The sequence below is a fragment of the Salmo salar genome, chromosome 03 (genome assembly GCF_965601325.2).
Source record: "Salmo salar chromosome 03, fSalSal1, whole genome shotgun sequence".
Classification (NCBI taxonomy): Eukaryota; Metazoa; Chordata; class Actinopteri; order Salmoniformes; family Salmonidae; genus Salmo; species Salmo salar.
In genome coordinates, this window is record NC_138293.1 from 54,925,722 (window position 1) to 54,943,357 (window position 17,636).

The window sequence follows — 17,636 nt, forward strand, 5'->3', positions numbered from 1 at the left end:
ACTCAGACACCAAATCATACCCCACAAGACATGCCACCAGGTCTCTTCACAGTCCCCAAGTCCAGAACAGACTATGGGAGGTGCACAGTACTACAGAGAGCCATGACCTGGCTATTTCACATCAAGTAACTCATGCAAGCAGTAAAATACTATTTAAAAATAGATAATACACCTTATGGGACAATAGGGACTGTGAAGAGACACATATGCACTATAGACACACATACATCGATTTTGTGTTGCAGATATGTGGTAGAGTAGTGGCCTGAGGGCAAACCCTTCATATATTGTGAAATCGGTTTAATGTAATGTTAGTTTTATTGTATAGAACTGCCTTTATTTTGCTGGACCCCATGAAGAATAACTGCTGAATTGACAGCAGCTAATAGGGATCCATAACAAATACAAATTTTGGTTAAGGAATATGCAATTTAATCAGATGCCATCTAGTGGCCTTTTTGGGTATGTCAGATTATCACAAAACTCTGCCCCTCTGCATATCCTTTTGACAAGTTAAATATATTTTCAAATAGAATGACAAAGCTGTGAAACGTCACCCCAAATGTTAACCAACTTAGTCAATACCATAAAAATGTACTCAATTATTTTACCATGTCAATACTGATTGGTTGGCAGTTGTGAAAATAAAATAGTAGCCATTATAGAAAATGCCACCGCTGATGAGACACCTCGTTACACCATTTTCCCAATTAACCAAGTGGTCTATACACTAGAAACTCATGTACTATATGGACACATTGTTTATCAATATTTTTGTTTTAAACATTAACTTACCTGTCAATAACCAAAATGAAAGTCTTCAGTAAATTACTAGTAGCGTCGCAACCATATGACAGCTCCAATAAGCCCCTTATGAACTAGAGGCTTGTAGAATCATTACAATGAGTATTCATTTCATAGTTCGCTTCAGGGGAACTATGGGCATTACCACCTGAAATAAACATGAGTAAAGATTTGTCAGTAAGAGCCGTACTTCCCAGCGAAATGCGCCATAACAGCTGGCTAATGGATTTAATTGACCTCTAGGCCATCTAAACTGGTGATGCAGTGTAAAGGTCTACATCAACTGTAGTTACCAATTTTACTCATATGGACCTAGAGTTGACAGTTGGGCCCTTAATTGACATGGCACTATTACAAGATATGGTGGAGGACAGTGGTCAGAGGTAATGTCCTTCATAAATCTCATGTTAAAGATTTACTATTGTAGGTCTACAATCGTCAGTATTTATCACTGGTATTGAGATGCTCAGTAAGACGGAGCAAAGAACCTGAATAGACTGTTACAACATCCATTACTACAGGTCAACACTTTCTTTTTATTGTTTTACAAGATGCCTTGCCTCCAAAACACAAGTGTTGTCAACAAAAACACCTCAATGTTACAGCTGTGTTGCACTGCACCAGTTTAACACTCTCCCCTCCCTCTAAACACAAAGCCAGTAGGATCTATCAGAGAAGCCAGGAGTCCTGGTCTGAGGCTGGATGCCGTACCCTGGGGATGGAAGTGGTTTAGCTCTGGCCTCCCAGGGTGTGCTTGTCAAACAGGTACTCTGCCATCTTGTTTTTGACAGCATCCATCTTGGTGAGGTTGGTGATGTGGTCACCCAGCTTCTTAATGGCCTCCACCTGCTCGTTCAGGTAATGGGTCTCCAGGAAGTCACACAGCTAAAGAGGGAAAACACAGGTCAGACAAGAGAATAACTACAGACTATTGTAGATACAGTAACACACAAGAGCCTGGTGGTAATGGCATAAGGGCAGATAATGAGGTGTTTGCAGCTGTAACTCCTGCATGAGCTGCATTGTGTGTTAGTTATCAGAGCTACAACAACCTGATCATCTCCTGGGACAGTACCTGTATTCTATGTGATATATACATGTGATGTGCAGATCCACCATAACTTACATGGGGGTCAACCTTGTCCAAGCCAATCTTGTGCAGGTCCAGCAGGGCCTGGTTCACATTCTTCTCCAGCTGCAGAGCACACTGCATGGCCTCCAGCCCATTGCCCCACTCATCACGTTCTGGCTTCTACACAGGACAGAGTGAACACAGGAGGGTTAGGGACTACTAACAGATGTTTAGACAATTAAATGAGTATATCTGACAAACTGGAACCAACACAGAAAGACCAAGATGGAGTCACTTTAACAGTGACTATGAACAACCACATAAGCTAGAGTTTATGAAGCACATATCATGGGTCCGGTGTGGCTCAGTGGATAGAGCAAGGCACTTGCAACCCCAAAGGTTTCCAGAACCCAAGCTCAGAACACAACTCGATCATTCTCACAGATGGGCTATTGCAGCAGACGACCACACCGGGTTACACTCCTTTCAGCTAAAAACAAGTGACTCCAGTGGGCAATTGAGTGGAAAAACTTTGCCTGGAACAGTGAGTTCAGTTTACTGCACAGTCCCAAGACCTCAAACCAATAGAGCATGTTTGGAACGGGCAGTTCACAGCATGACTACGTCGCCGTAAAATCTGCAGCAACTGCCTGATTTCAGCATGTGAACATGGACCAACATCCATGTGGATTGTTTCAGACACCATCTGAACATCCCCCCAAAAATTCAGGCTGTTCTGGAGGCAAACAGGGGTCTGAGTAGATGTGTATAAACCACTTATTTCACACTCACTAGGCCATACCCCCAGACACTACATAAGCCTACATGCATATTGACACCAGTCACATATCCTGATTGCCTAGTCACTCTTCACCTTACCTACATACTGTATTCCTTCAACAACCTTGTACCCCTGCACATGGTCTCAGTACTTCTATAAAGCCTTGCTATTCTTTGTTTTACCATTTCCTTTTTTATTTAGCAAATATTTACATTTAACTCTGCATTGTTGGGAATGGGCTCATAAGTACACATGTCACTGTAAAGTCTACACCTGTTGTAGTCGGTGCACGTGACCAATCAAATTTGAAACTGTCAGTGAGCATGTATTATATTAACATTGGGAGAGTTTGGATAGAGTGGATGGAGTTACACCCCTCATGCAGGCAGTGTGTTCAGGCCTAAGCAGTCAGGACATTTTCTCCTCTGGCCACCTTGCTCTAATACCAGGGCAGCCACATAGGGCGTGCCTTACAATGAACTGTATTAACATGAATGACTACTCATCCAAAACTTGAAGTTCACAGTATTAAAGAAAAGGCTCTAGATTGACTATAAAGGGTCCTTTAGACTTCTTGCCATAGAGTCTAGATAAACCACTTGTTTCCAGGTAGAACCTTTTCAACTGAGACAAGAACCATTGCTACCAGAGAAGCCTCCTCTATGAAGAAATGTACGATCTTTTTGTTGCGCAGTATACAATGTAAATGTGGTTTTAGCTGCTCAGGGGCTCACCTTGATGTCCTGGAGTAAAATGCGTCCACCTCTCTTGTTCTGGAAGGAGAGTAGCTTGTCGGCGTGCTCCCGCTCCTCGTCGCTGTTCTCCTTGAAGAAATGCGCGAAGCCAGGCAGAGCTACATCGTCACGGGAGAAATAGAAAGCCTGGGTGGACAGACAAGTGTTTAGAAACATGTCAAACATGACTCATTCTATTATTGAGGGATCTATGCATGATTGACACAGCAATATGATCCAGAAACTCAGCCTACTTAGTAACCTGCCAAGAAGATAAATATATCCTTGGACAGAGCCAATCAGCTTCATTTGAATGATAGATCTACCCCAAGGATGTTAATTGCCTAGGTGTACAGAAAAATATTTAGGCCCAGGCATAATAATACACAGGTAGATCAACAAAACGGTCATCTTGGTAGACTCCTTACCATTGAAGTGTAGGTGTAGGAGGCAAACATCTCCATGTTGATCATCCGGTTGATGGCAGCTTCGCAATCGTGGTGATAGTTCTGGCGGATCTGAGACTCCATCTTGGCAGATTTTCTTTTATATCAAAATGAAATGTACAAAAATAAATTTCCGTCGACTATTTTGCTATTACAGTTCAAGTAAGTGTTACGTTATCAATCCGGAATGTTCTATAATGCGGGACGAAGGCAGAGGAGTTCCGTTCAATCACTGTTGAAGCAAGAACTTCTTCATGCGTCTTCTCAGACTTGTGAAGTGGAAGGAGCCTTGTTCCCTCTATTTATTGTTCCGAACGGAACGCGTCAGTGAAATCCACCCTCACAGAGCGTAGCCAATCACCTTTAGAATTTCAACAGGAACTAGGCGGATAATTTGACGACGAGCCCACTCATACACCTCATGACCTAAAGCTAAGATTATTATATTAACAAGAGAGACGAGTGACAACTCTAACAATGGAAATACAGGTGTTCAGCGATTGAAGACAGGCAAGATTCTAACCAATGAGAGGGCAGGTACGCGAGTAAACAACACGCACAACTAAACGTCGTTTTTCTCAAAGTTGCCGGAATGCCACGTGCATCAACATATAATATGTCGGCGTTTGTAAAAGGTTTAGTAAAATCTTAAACATTACGAAACTTGTATTCGATCAAAATCCTTAAGTAATTTGACACTCTGTTATATACCTCCACACATAAATGTCATTATCTCACGCGGACAGATTTTGGGAGGAGTAAATACTCTCGCCTTGACCTCTTCATCTCTGTCTTTTATTTTTTTTATTTTTTTACTTTGTTTATTAGAAAGTAACATTTTATTGGAAACAACTAAAGCAGTGGTATCAGCCAAAAGCAATGCTACAGTGCAGGTCTAACTACAGCGCTTATTGTTGAAAAAGGTGTGTGTGTTATATCCTTAGAAGAAAATAGGAAGAATTTGAACACATTCTAATATTGGGCTAATTGAGAAATAGTCTATGTCTACATTTGATTTAGGATATAAAAGGAATCGAACGTTGAGACGCAGTTCTGTAAACTTCTGTTTCATTCTCTAAGAGCACATGTTTCAATAGCACATTTAGCTTAATTATGTACCTTTTCCAGAATGCAGTCAAAAGAAAAACTGTAGGGTTTATCACACTTTTTTCATATCAATTCAATTTTCAGTATGAGGTATGGGAATACAGTAGTGGACAGAGAAAGAAAGGCTGGCTTTTGTAGAAATGGTATTTGATGATAGACCTTTCAATTTCAAATGACATATTGTAGTTGACAAATGGTATATCAAAGTTGATTACATTATCCTAGAAATAACTACACAAAATCAGTAGCTACATACATCTAACAATACATAGGTTATTAAGATAAAACTGTGAAGTGGAAAACTTTTTACAGCTAATGAAAATCAAAGACTACAGTAATAAAGTAACCTTCCTAAGAACTTCAGTTCACATGACCTGATCTTCCACAACTGTTGACAGGGTGCTTTCAGGGTGCTGGGTTATTGTTCAGTACATCCATGTAGTTGCAACATCACTGGTATTCATAAGAACTAGAGCTGTGTTCGAATACTCATACTAACTGCACTACCCATACTATTTGTGATGTAAGTGGAGTATGTAGTATGGTTATTGGTCATAGTATGGATATAGTTAGTATGCCAGAAGTTCCCGGATGTCGTAATAAATTAGCCAAAATGGACATTATTTCCGTGCTTTCATGGCCCATAATGCATTCTTCAGAAAACGGGCGTGGCCTCCCAATGGTTTCAGATTTTAAGAAAATGGCGGAAAATATGCAGCCGAAGTCCGACGAGAGTGGATACAATTGCATTGCTTTAACTAGCTATGACAAATGTTAAGAAAATGTTCAGCGATGTAATTAATTTTCAAATAAGTTATGTTACAATCCTTTAACAACGCTATACTTATGAACCGCATAGCATATCGTTACAGTAGTATATACCGTTATGTTAGCTGGCTACCTAACATACATTTAGTTGGCTATTAAGAGATCAGGCTTAGCTAAGTGGCATAGTCATTGTTCGTTCTCAATGGACATAGTTAATTTGCTCTGGCTATCTACTCCGATTTCAGAGCACTCTCATCTGAGTGTGCCAAAGCGCAGATTAATTGATGAATTTACAAACGTAACACCCATTGAATATAACTGGTGTCAGTAAATGTCTGCAAAAAAAGAGTAATTAAATTGTTGCCAGCACCACAGTTACAGTCACCAATGCTCTGGATAACATGAAAGCAGCCTAACCAGCTCTGCTAGGGTGAGTAAAATGGTCAGAGTGAGCTGTTCTCTCATTTGTGTCTGGAAGTAGCTAGCAAGCTAGACAAAGTTAGCCAGTTAGTTTGGGTGCTTGACTGCCGTTGTGAAGTCAGAACGCTTGGATGAACCCTACTCCTCGGCCAGAGCGTCCAGTGTGGGCTCTGAATGCTCAGAGAGCAAAACACTTTGAATTTATGAACGGACAATCTGACAACGATCTGAATTTACAAATGCCCAGAGCGTACTCTGGCACTCCAGATTGAATTTACAAACACATCCGAAATGGTATGATGTCTAGCTAGTAATTTGTTATGCTAACAAGCTAGCAAGAGGTTGCATATCAACAGCATCAGCTTCCGGTAGACAGTCTAAGTGCTAGTAAGCTCAACTAAATGTTTACAGTTCTTTTACAGTATACTCAAATGTAACCTTTATATAAACTAGGCAAGTCAGTTAAGAACAAATTCTTATTTTCAATGACGGCCTACTCCAGTCAAATCCGGACGACGCTGGAGAACAGGACCTGTTTGAGAACAGGACCCCCTTTTTCCTTAAATGTAAGCCAAAACAGGCTCTATCTATCAGGTTGTCATAGCTACTATCTAGGTTTATTGTTTCTTGAAAAATGATGAGACTGCTTCAAATGGGGGTAAGGGTCTTCTTCAACATAGATAATCCTTGAAGTATGTGCCCTGCTCTGTGTTACTTTGATCAACTGTTTTAGACTGAACCTCACTTTATAGCGTAATGTTTTCATTATGAGAGCAAACAAAGAATAGGAGACAATGAGTCAAGCCTCTTCAGACTGTTGGGAGTGACATTAGACTTATGCTTAAACCGGTGTTACTAAAAGGGCTGTGACATACTTGGCATTCCTTTTTTTTGGCGAAAAGGGACATCACTTTTTGACTAAATTATGTGGCATGCTTAAAGGATAAGTTTGGGTGAGCATATAAGGCGAACGTCTAGCATCCCAAAAATTGCTTGTAACTCATCACGGACAACATCAGCTTTTTTGCTAATTAGCAACTTTGCAACTATTTACTACTTTTTAGATACTTTGCAACTACTTAGCATGTTAGCTAACCCTTCCCATAACCCTAACCGCAACCCTGTAACCTAACTCCAAACCTTAACCTTAGACGTAACCTTAACCCTTAACTTCTATGGGCTAGGTGGGACGCTAGTGAAATATCAGGGCGGAAAATTTAAAAAAAACAAAATGTCATAATTCAACTTTCTCAAACATCCAACTATTTTACACCATTTTAAAGATAAACTTCTCGTTGGTCTAACCACATTGTCCGATTTCAAAAAGGCTTTACACCGAAAGCAAAACATTAGATTATGTAAGGAGAGTACATAGACAAAAATAATCACACAGCCATTTTCCAAGCAAGGACATGTGTCAATAAAACCCATAACACAGCTAAATGAAGCTCTAACCTTTGACGATCTTCATCAGATGACACTCCTAGGACATTATGTTACACAATACATGTATGTTTTGTTCGATAAAGTTCATATTTATATCCAAAAACAGCATTTTACATTGACGCGTAATGTTAGGAAAATGTATTCCCACCAAAACGTCCGGTGAATGTGCACATCAATTTACAAAAATACTCATCATAAACATTGACAAAATATATAACAATTATTTAAAGAATTATAGATTGACTACCCATGGATGCAACCGCTGTGTCAGATTTTAAAATAGCTTTACGGAGAAAGCACATTTGTCAATATTCTGAGTACATAGCTCAGCCATCACGGTGAGCTATTCAGACACCCGCCAAGTTCGGGGCAACCTAAACTCAGAATTAGTATTAGAAATATTCTCTTACTTTTGCTGATCTTTGTCAGAATGCACTCCCAGGACTGCTACTTCCACAAGAAATGTTGTTTTTGTTCGAAATAATCCATATTTATGTACAAATAGCTCCGTTTTGTTCGTGCGTACAGATCACTTATCCAAAGGCATAACGCGCGAGCGCGGAACGAGAGACGAATAGTCAAAATGTTCCATTACCGTACTTAGAAGCATGTCAAACGCTGTTTAAAATCAATCTTTATGGTATTTTTTACGTAAAATTGCGATAATATTCCAACCGGACAATAGCATATTCATTCAAGAAGAAAAAGAAGGAACGGCGTGCTCGCGTGACTGCGCATATCCAATCCCTTTGTTGCCAGGCAGACCACTCAGTAACTGAGCTCCTATTATCTGCCCAGTGACAGGAGAATGCTCAAATCACTTTCTGAAGGCTTTAGACAGCCAATGGAAGCCTTAGGAAGTGCAACGTCACCCCACAGACACTGTAGCTTCGATAGAGAATCAAAAGAAGAACTACAATTCTCAGACTTTTCACTTCCTGCTTGGATTTTTTTCAGGTTTTTGCCTGCCATATGAGTTCTGTTATAATCACAGACACCATTCAAAGAGTTTTAGGAACTTCAGAATGTTTTCTATCCAAACCTACTAATAATATGCATATTCTAGTTTCTGGGCCAGAGTAGTAATCTGTTGAAATTGGGTACGTTTTTCATCCGGCCGTGAAAATACTGCCCCATAGCCCAGACAGGTTAACCCCTAGCCTAACTAACTTTAGCCACCTAGCTAACGTTTGCACCTAGCCACCGAGCTAAAGTTGGCCACAACAAATTGGAATTCGTAACATATCATATGTTTAGCAAATCGTAACATATTGTACAAATTGCAATTCGTAACATATTGTACAAATTGTAATTCGTAACATATTGTACAAATTACAATTCGTAAAATATAATACGAAATTGATGATGGACATCCACAAATTAATACATACCATACAAAACATATCATACTAATTGGAGTATCCCAAATTTACTTTTACTATGTTACGTCTACCCCTGAGTCCAGGTTGTGACCTTATTTTTGCAGAAGGGCAAACATAGCATTAAAATTAAAATTGGCAAAGAATTGTCTTAATTTTTTTATGGAATTCTTTTCTGTAATGTTCAACCCCGATAACCTGTGTTAAGTCACAACCGGGTCCATCATGTGACCACAAAGTTATAAACAGTAATACTGTAAATGGTTAACCGTTACATAACTCTTTCTATTGAAGTTCTGGAGGGTGACACAGTGTTTTTAGTCTGTACTCTTTGCCCCTCCCACTATTATAACCAGGGACGCAACTTTGGTTTTAGATGTGGGGGACACATATATATATATATATATATTATTATTATTTTTTTTTTGGGGGGGGGGGGTCGAATAAACACTGCAAACATCCTACCCGACTGCTCGGAGGGATCCGCATGGTCCTAAAGCACACCTTTGCCTTATTCTGTAACACATTCCAATGATAAAACTGGGGGGGACAAAAATGCATGTCCCCCCTGTCCCCAGTGAAATTTGTTCCCCTGATTTTTCCTGTCATAACCTCCTGTTGGTTCTTCTACAGTATGGAATGACTTAGGATCTGCCCTGGCTGTATTTCTGCCTTGTCGTTGTGACTCAGCATTCTGGAGTCTCAAGCAGAGACGGAAGAGGAAGCGAGACAGCCCACTCCTTCATTTTTTCAACCAAAGAAAGTCAATTAACTAAGCAGACCACTATCGTATTGTTGTCGGCTTAAGGAGCCACCCCCTTAAGCAGACAGTGGTCAACGGCCTGAGTGAACTATCTTCATTTATCCACCATCGTTGGTCTCGAGGTAGTTCTGTTCTGTTATCACAGTGACAATGGTGGAAGGAGGCGCAGTTTTGTGACTGCAGAAACAGACATGAGGGGTGATGAAAGGGCGAAGACCAGCTGATACCAGATTAGAAGAAAAGGAAAAAGGGAAGAAGGAGAGAACAGCAGGAACATATACTATACTATGCAACTTACATATACTGTGTAACTTACTAAAGCATTTTAAAACAAATAGCTGTGAATGGTTGTTTCTGGTGAATTTAGGGGAAAATTCAACAACTTTCCTGAAAATGTTGTCAATTTAGTCAATCAGAACTCAAATACCAACATTTTTCTGTATTACTTTAAACTGTTGGTCTAACTATAACAGTTCAGAAAGTCACCACCAATGTCAAAATCCCATTATTCTATTTATGAACCCTTCACCATGTTTGGGTAGTACATGGTCTTTAAATTACTAATTTCTTTATATATATTAGTATTTTCTCTTTCTTTATTGAGATATCAAGTTATGAATGAGAGGGGGGTGACAGAAAGGTAGAGGAATACAGATATGAAGGCGTAGGCAGGGTTTGAATCCATGCTGCAAAGGGCCATGTGCAGCATTACCACTAGATCAGACTATGGCACCAAATTAATGTCTAATACTCAATTAACTTAAAATGAGTCGATGCACTCAAAGTCAAGAAACTGCTGACATGATTACACAATTTAATCGCAGTATCAATTCATTAAAAAGTATACATACATACATACATACATACATACATACATACATACATACATACATACATTGGTTGTAAAGGAAATCATGTTCAGTCCTAATAAGCTGAAGATTCTATCATGAATAAAATTAAACAAGTATTGTGTTAGTCTACCTGAAAACAGAGGCTGATTACTTTGTTGTAGTGAAAGTGAACTGGGATAGAAATACATTATCAATCCAATTAAAGTGAGTGTCGCAATGCCAACTTTGGACCAACTACCTTATGTGTAAAGGCTTGGATAGGCCTATGGCTCAGAATATGGAATAGAATGTGAATGGTGGGCTACTCTCTCAAGTATTAATTCAAATATGCAGTAGCCTATAGTTTGTGGGCAGAAGCCAAAAAACGTGAAGTTGATCGATCCCCATCGAGGGAGGAGCAGATTTTTTGTATATGACAGTAAAACATTCTTATAATAACTATAAGATTTGTTGGCAATTTCAATTTTTGCACATTTTCTCATAAAAAGTATAGTTTAACACTGCTTCTATCTAGGATGTAAACACAGCCTCAAGTGAGGTCTGAAAACTCAAACTGCTTGCTGTATGTGTTTGATGAACTCCCAAAGACTGAAATAAGATAAACATCTGTTTTTGAGTGCACTTTGAAAAATGCAGCATGCAATACAAATTGTTCCATTAAGAGGTAACTCTGTTCACCATTTTGCCTTTTTTTTTTAAAGCTAGCCAATGTTAGTTTGACTAGCCTAGCCTGCTACTGGAAATGTAAATTTGCCTGCTCATCATGCTAGTGTTTTATTTGCTATCTGTCAGTGACATTTTTTGTTGTTGTCATGTTTTGGTCTTATTATATGTCTCTTTTCAATTAATTAGCTGCTGGCTTAAAGAAACATTAAATCATATACTTTTATTAGAAAGCCAAATAAAAGCATATAGATAGAAAGATGTGTGTGTCATGTATGCTAGAATGGAGGTTTAAAAACTAAGCTGCATATGCAAATTAGCCAACACAGCATATCCTACACATATACTGTAGAATACCTTGCAATACAATGTTCTCTAAAAAAACAACTGGGGAAAATGTATACAATTTGGTCTGAAATAAGAGAACCAGAGTTTGATTTCTAAACCAGAGAACAACAGAATTCTATTCATTGCATGTTACAATAGTAAAACAATCTCTTTGTCACCTCGTCACACTGATTCTATATTGAATTTAATCTTCGAGATGGTCTAGAGTGCATGTTTATCTGTGGTTGGTGCTCTTCAACTCTAAAATGCACTATACCCCTCAAACTCAACTCTGGACCAAGAAGCCAGTTCCACTGCTTTTTAAAATTGTTCCCCTCTAATCAGGGACTGATTTATACCTGGGACAACAGGTGTGAATTTTTTTTTAATAATTTTTTTAAATTTCACCTTTATTTAACCAGGTTGGCTAGTTGAGAACAAGTTCTCATTAACAACTGCGACCTGGCCAACATAAAGCAAAGCAGTGCGACACAAACAACAACACAGAGTTACACATGGAATAAACAAACATACAGTAAATAACACAATAGAAAAAAGTCTATATACAGTGTGTGCAAATGAGGTAGGAAAAGGGAGGTAAGGCAATAAATAGGCCATAGTGGCGAAATAATTACAATTTAGCAATTAAACACTGGAGTGATAGATGTGCAGAAGATGAATGTGCAAGTAGAGATACTGGGGTGTAAAGGAAAAAAAGAACAGTATGGGGATGAGGTAGTTGGATGAGCTATTTACAGATGGGCTATGTACATGTGCAGTGATCTGTGAGCTGCTCTGACAACTGGTGCTTAACGTTAGTGAGGGAGATATGAGTCTCCAGCTTCAGTGATTTTTGCAATTCATTCCAGTCATTGGCAGCAGAGAACTGGAAGGAAAGGCGGCCAAAGGAGGAATTGGCTTTGTGTGTGACCAGTGAAATATGCCTGCTGGAGAGCGTGCTATGGGTGGGTGCTGCTATGGTGACCAGTGAGCTGAGATAAGGCGGGGCTTTACCTAGCAAAGACTTATAGATGACCTGGAGCCAGTGGGTTTGGTGACGAATATGAAGTGAGGGACAGCCAACGAGAGCATACAGGTCGCAGTGGTGGGTAGTATATGGGGCTTTGGTTACAAAACAGATGGCACTGTGATGGACTGCATCCAATTTGCTGAGTAGAGTGTTGGAGGTTATTTTGTAAATGACATCGCCGAAGTCAAGGATCGGCAGGATAGTCAGTTTTACGAGGGTATGTTTGGCAGCATGAGTGAAGGATGCTTTGTTGTGAAATTGGAAGCCGATTCTAGATTTAATTTTGGATTGGAGATGCTTAATGTGAGTCTGGAAGGAGAGTTTACAGTCTAACCAGACACCAAGGTATTTGTAGTTGTCGACATATTCTAAGTCAGATCCGTCCAGAGTAGTGATGTTGGACGGGCGGGCAGGTGCGGGCAGTGATCGGTTGAAGAGCATGCATTTAGTTTTACTTGCATTTAAGAGCAGTTGGAGGCCACGGAAGGAGAGTTGTATGGCATTGAAGCTCGTCTAGAGGTTAGTTAATAACACAGTGTCCAAAGAAGGGCAAGAAGTATACAGAATGGCGTCGTCTGCTTAAAGGTCGATCAGAGAATCACCAGCAGCAAGAGCGACATCATTGATGTATTTAGAGAAAAGAGTCGGGCCGAGAATTGAACCCTGTGGCACCCCCATAGAGACTGGCAGAGGTCCGGACAACAGGTCCTCCGATTTGACAAACTGAACTCTGTCTGAGAAGTAGTTGGTGAACCAGGCGAGGCAATCATTTGAGAAACCAAGGCTGTTGAGTCTGCCGATAAGAATGTGGTGATTGACAGAGTCGAAAGCCTTGGCCAGGTCGATGAATACAGCTGCACAGTATTGTCTTTTATCGATAGCGGTTATGATATCGTTTAGGACCTTGAGCATGGCTGAGGTGCACCCATGACCAGCTCAGAAACCAGATTGCATAGCGGAGAAGGTACGGTGGGATTCGAATTAGTCGGTGATCTGTTTGTTAACTTGGTTTTCGAAGACCTTAGAAAGGCAGGGTAGGATAGATTTTGGTCTGTAGCAGTTTGGGTCTAGAGTGTCTCCCCCTTTGAAGTGGGGGATGACCGCGGCAGCTTTCCAATCTTTGAGGATCTCAGACGATTCAAAAGAGAGGTTGAATAGGCTAGTAGTAGGGGTTGCAAGAATTTCGGCGGATAATTTTAGAGAGGGTCCAGATTGTCTAGCCCTGCTGATTTGTAGGGGTCCAGATTTTGCAGCTCTTTCAGAACACCAGCTATCGGGATTTGGGTGAAGGAGAAATGGGGGAGGCTTGGGCAAGTTGCGGTGGGGGGTGCAGGGCTGTTGATCAGGGTAGGGGTGGCCAGGTGGAAAGCATGGCCAGCCGTAAAAAAATGCTTATTGAAATTCTCAATTATTGGGGATTTATTGGTGGTGTTTTTGTGCTGGTCAAGGGCAGTCAGGTCTGGAGTGAACCACGGGCTGTATCTGTTCCTGGTTCAACATTTTTTGAATTGGGCATGCTTATTTAAGATTGTGAGGAAAGCACTTTTAAAGAATAACCAGGCATCTTCTACTGACAGAATGAGGTCAATATCCTTCCAGGATACCCCGGTCAGGTCGATTAGAAAGGCATGCTCATTGAAGTGTTTTAAGGAGCGTTTGGCAGTGATGAGGGGTGGTCGTTTGACCGCAGACCCATTACGGACACAAGCAATGAAGCAGTGATCACTGACATCCTGGTTGAAGACAGCAGAGGTGTATTTGGAGGGCAGATTGGTTAGGATGATATCTATGAGGGTGCCTGTGTTTACGGATTTGGGGTTGTACCTGGTAGGTTCATTGATCATTTGTGTGAGATTGATGGCATCAAGCTTAGATTGTAGGATGGCCGGGGTGTTAAGCATGTTCCAGTTTAGGTCACCTAACAGCGCAAGCTCTGAAGATAGATGCGGGGCAATCAATTCACATATGGTGTCCAGGGCACAGCTGAGGGCAGAAGGTGGTCTATAGCAAGTGGCAACGGTGAGAGACTTGTTTCTGGAAAGGTGGATTTTTAAAAGGAGAAGCTCAAATGGTTTGGGCACAGACCTGGATAGTATGACAGAACTCTGCAGGCTATTTCTGCTGTAGATTACAACTCCGCCCCCTTTGGCAGTTCTATCTTGTCAGAAAATGTTATTGTTAGGGATTGAAATGTCAGGGTTTTTCGTGGCCGATTCAGACACGGCTAGGACATCTGGGTTGGCAGAGTGTGCTAAAGCAGTGAATAAAACAAACTTACAGAGGAGGCTTCTAATGTTAACATGCATGAAACCAAGGCTTTTTCGGTTACAGGAGTCAACAAATGAGAGCGCCTGGGGAATGGGAGTGGACCTAGGCACTGCAGGGCCTGGATTAACACTCTACATCACTAGAGGAGCAGAGGAGGAATAGGATAAGGGTACGGCTAAGGGCTATAAGAACTGGTCGTCTAGTACGTTTGGAACAGAGAGTAAAAGGAGCAGGTTTCTGGGCGCGGTAGAATAGATTCAATGCATAATGTACAGACAAAGGTATGGTAGGATGTGAATACCGTGGAGGTAAACCTAGGCATTGAGTGACGATGAGAGAGGTATTGTATCCAGAGACATCAATTAAACCAGGTGAGGTCACCTCATGTTTGGGAGGTGGGACAAGAGGGTTAGCTGAGGCATATTGAGCAGGGCTGGAGGCTGTACAGTGAAATAAGACAATGATCACTAACCAAAACAGCAATGGACAAGGCATATTCACATTAGGGAGAGGCATGCATAGCCGAGTGTTCGTAGGGTCCAATGAGTAGCTGGACGGGCTGGAGACAAGGCGATTCAGACAGCTAGCGGGCCGGGGCTAGCAGGCCAACAGAAGGGCCTTAGAGGGACGTCGCGACGGAAGAAGTCTGTTGTCGTCCGCTCATGCGGTTACGTCGGCAAACCAGTTGTGATTTATCAGCAGGGGTCTGTGTAGTAAAAGGATCCATGCCAATTGTTAAAATAGGTATAGTAGCCTAAGAAATTGACTGATGGACCACTTCAGCTACCAAACCGGTATGCTCTAGACAGCTAACGGGCCGAGATTAGCAGATGGGCATTCAGGGCATGTCGCGACGGAGAAGCCTGTTGAAAAACACCGGGCGGATTACATCGGTAGTCCAGTCGTGATGGATCGGCGGGGCTCCGTATCGGCAATAAAAGGGGTCCAGGCCAATTGGCAAAATAGGTATTGTAGCCCAAGGAGTGGCTGATGGACCTCTTCAGCTAGCCGGGAGATGGGTCTAGCATAGGCTAGCTCCAGGCTAATTGGTGCTTGCTTCGGGAGAGGGACGTTAGCCAGGAGAAGCCAATCAGGACAGCAGCTAGCTAGCTGCGATGATCCAGGTGAAGAGGTTCAGAGCTTGCGGTAGGATTCCGGAGATATGGAGAAAAAGGTGTCTGATAAGCTCTGGGTTGAATCATGCTGTGCAGACTGGCAGGAGTTGTCCGGGCTAAAGGTTAGCTGATGACCGCTAGCAGTGGCTAGCTGACTACTAGCTAGTAGCTAGTTAGCTGGCTAGCTTCTGTTGGGGGTTCCGGTTCTAAAGTAAAGAAAATAGTAGATCCATACCACATTGGGAGAGGCGGGTTGCAGGAAAGTATGTTGAAGTTGGGGTTAAGAAAAATAGAAAAAAATATATGTGAAGAAAAAAAGATTTAAAAAAAATGTATATATATACACGGGACATGACAAGACGAAGACAAAAGATGCCTGACTGCTACGCCATCTTGGAGAAAACAATAAAAAATTAGTTATCAGGTAGAACAGAAAACCAGTAGGCTCCAGGCCTCATTGGGTAAGAGTTGAATACTCTTGCACTAAAATGTATAAGGCAACAAAGAAAAGGCAACAGGCAAATGCACAAACACTAGAGAAAACTCAGAAATATATATTTTTTGCTATCTATCTGCGTTTTCTCTGGTACTTCTAGAACCACCTGCAACTGGACAAGGACATGTATAAGATATCTGGTTTCCAGAATTGGGAATGAAGAGAGTACTGCCAATACCAGGTTAGTTGTAGAATCTACTGCAGTGTTTTGATTAGGCAAACCTGTAATGTCCAGAAATGCTGGATAACAACAATCTTTGGTTATATCATATCTAGTGTAGCTACAATCAATATAATTTTTTGCCATGGGGCAGATACGAAAATGTTGCTGTTTTAGAGCTCATCGATTCTTAACAGATTGGACAATCAACTTTATTTTACAATTATTTGTCTTAATATTAACAAAATGTGAAGTTTATATTTTGACAGACCAAAGTATCAGCTATTAACACCATGTAAAGGAACAACCTCCTATTTGTTCATTAAATGCAACTAAGTGGATTTATGTCAACTCCGTCAGACACCATAAAAGGCGGTACATTTGTACAATTATAGTCAAACAAGTGTTTAAAGGCCTTGATTGTTTAATGCTAACATTTAGATGATTCATAAATGTGTAATACAAATCTCCAAACATATTTTTGTTTTGTTGTATAGCCATATTAAATGCTCCAGGGCTAATTTAGTTAGCAATCTGGCATGGTTTTCTAGATTTTGAACATAAAATAACAATTATGAAGCTAACATTATCCCTTAGGTCTAGCACAGCAAATACATTAATTGTTGAAGCATATGTTGCAGAACATTGATTACAATATTTGTTCAGGATATTAACAACAACAAAAAAATCTATCTTATTAAGGGGGTTAGTTCCTCTGTAGAGATGGGAGAACCTTCCAGAAGGACAACCATCTCTGCATCAGCAATCAGGCCTTTATGGTAGAGTGGCCAAACAGAAGCCACTTCTCAGTAAAAGGCACATGACAGCCCATTTGGAGTTTGCCAAAAGGCACCTAAAGGACTCTTAGTATAAGGGCACAGGGCGAGACCCAGATGCAGACACGAGAGGCAGTTGGTTTGAGTCTCTGATATTTATTAGTATCCAAGGGGCAGGCAAGAGAATGGTCGTGGACAGGCAAAAAGATCATAACAAGGTCAGAGTCCAG

The 17,636-nt window shown here is 40.9% G+C and overlaps 1 protein-coding gene across 1 annotated transcript; it reads right to left on the reverse strand.

The window, feature by feature from the left end:
* Positions 1 to 1,320: 1,320 nt before the first annotated feature.
* On the reverse strand, positions 1,321 to 4,129 carry LOC145850511 (ferritin, middle subunit). The gene is made up of 4 exons (XM_082973596.1): positions 3,820 to 4,129; positions 3,392 to 3,538; positions 1,931 to 2,056; positions 1,321 to 1,689 (listed from the first exon to the last, which is right to left on the reverse strand). The coding sequence occupies exons 1-4, from the start codon at positions 3,919 to 3,921 to the stop codon at positions 1,534 to 1,536; spliced, it is 531 nt and encodes a 176-aa protein (XP_082829722.1). The 5' UTR covers positions 3,922 to 4,129; the 3' UTR covers positions 1,321 to 1,533.
* Between the last annotated feature and the right edge of the window lie 13,507 nt (positions 4,130 to 17,636).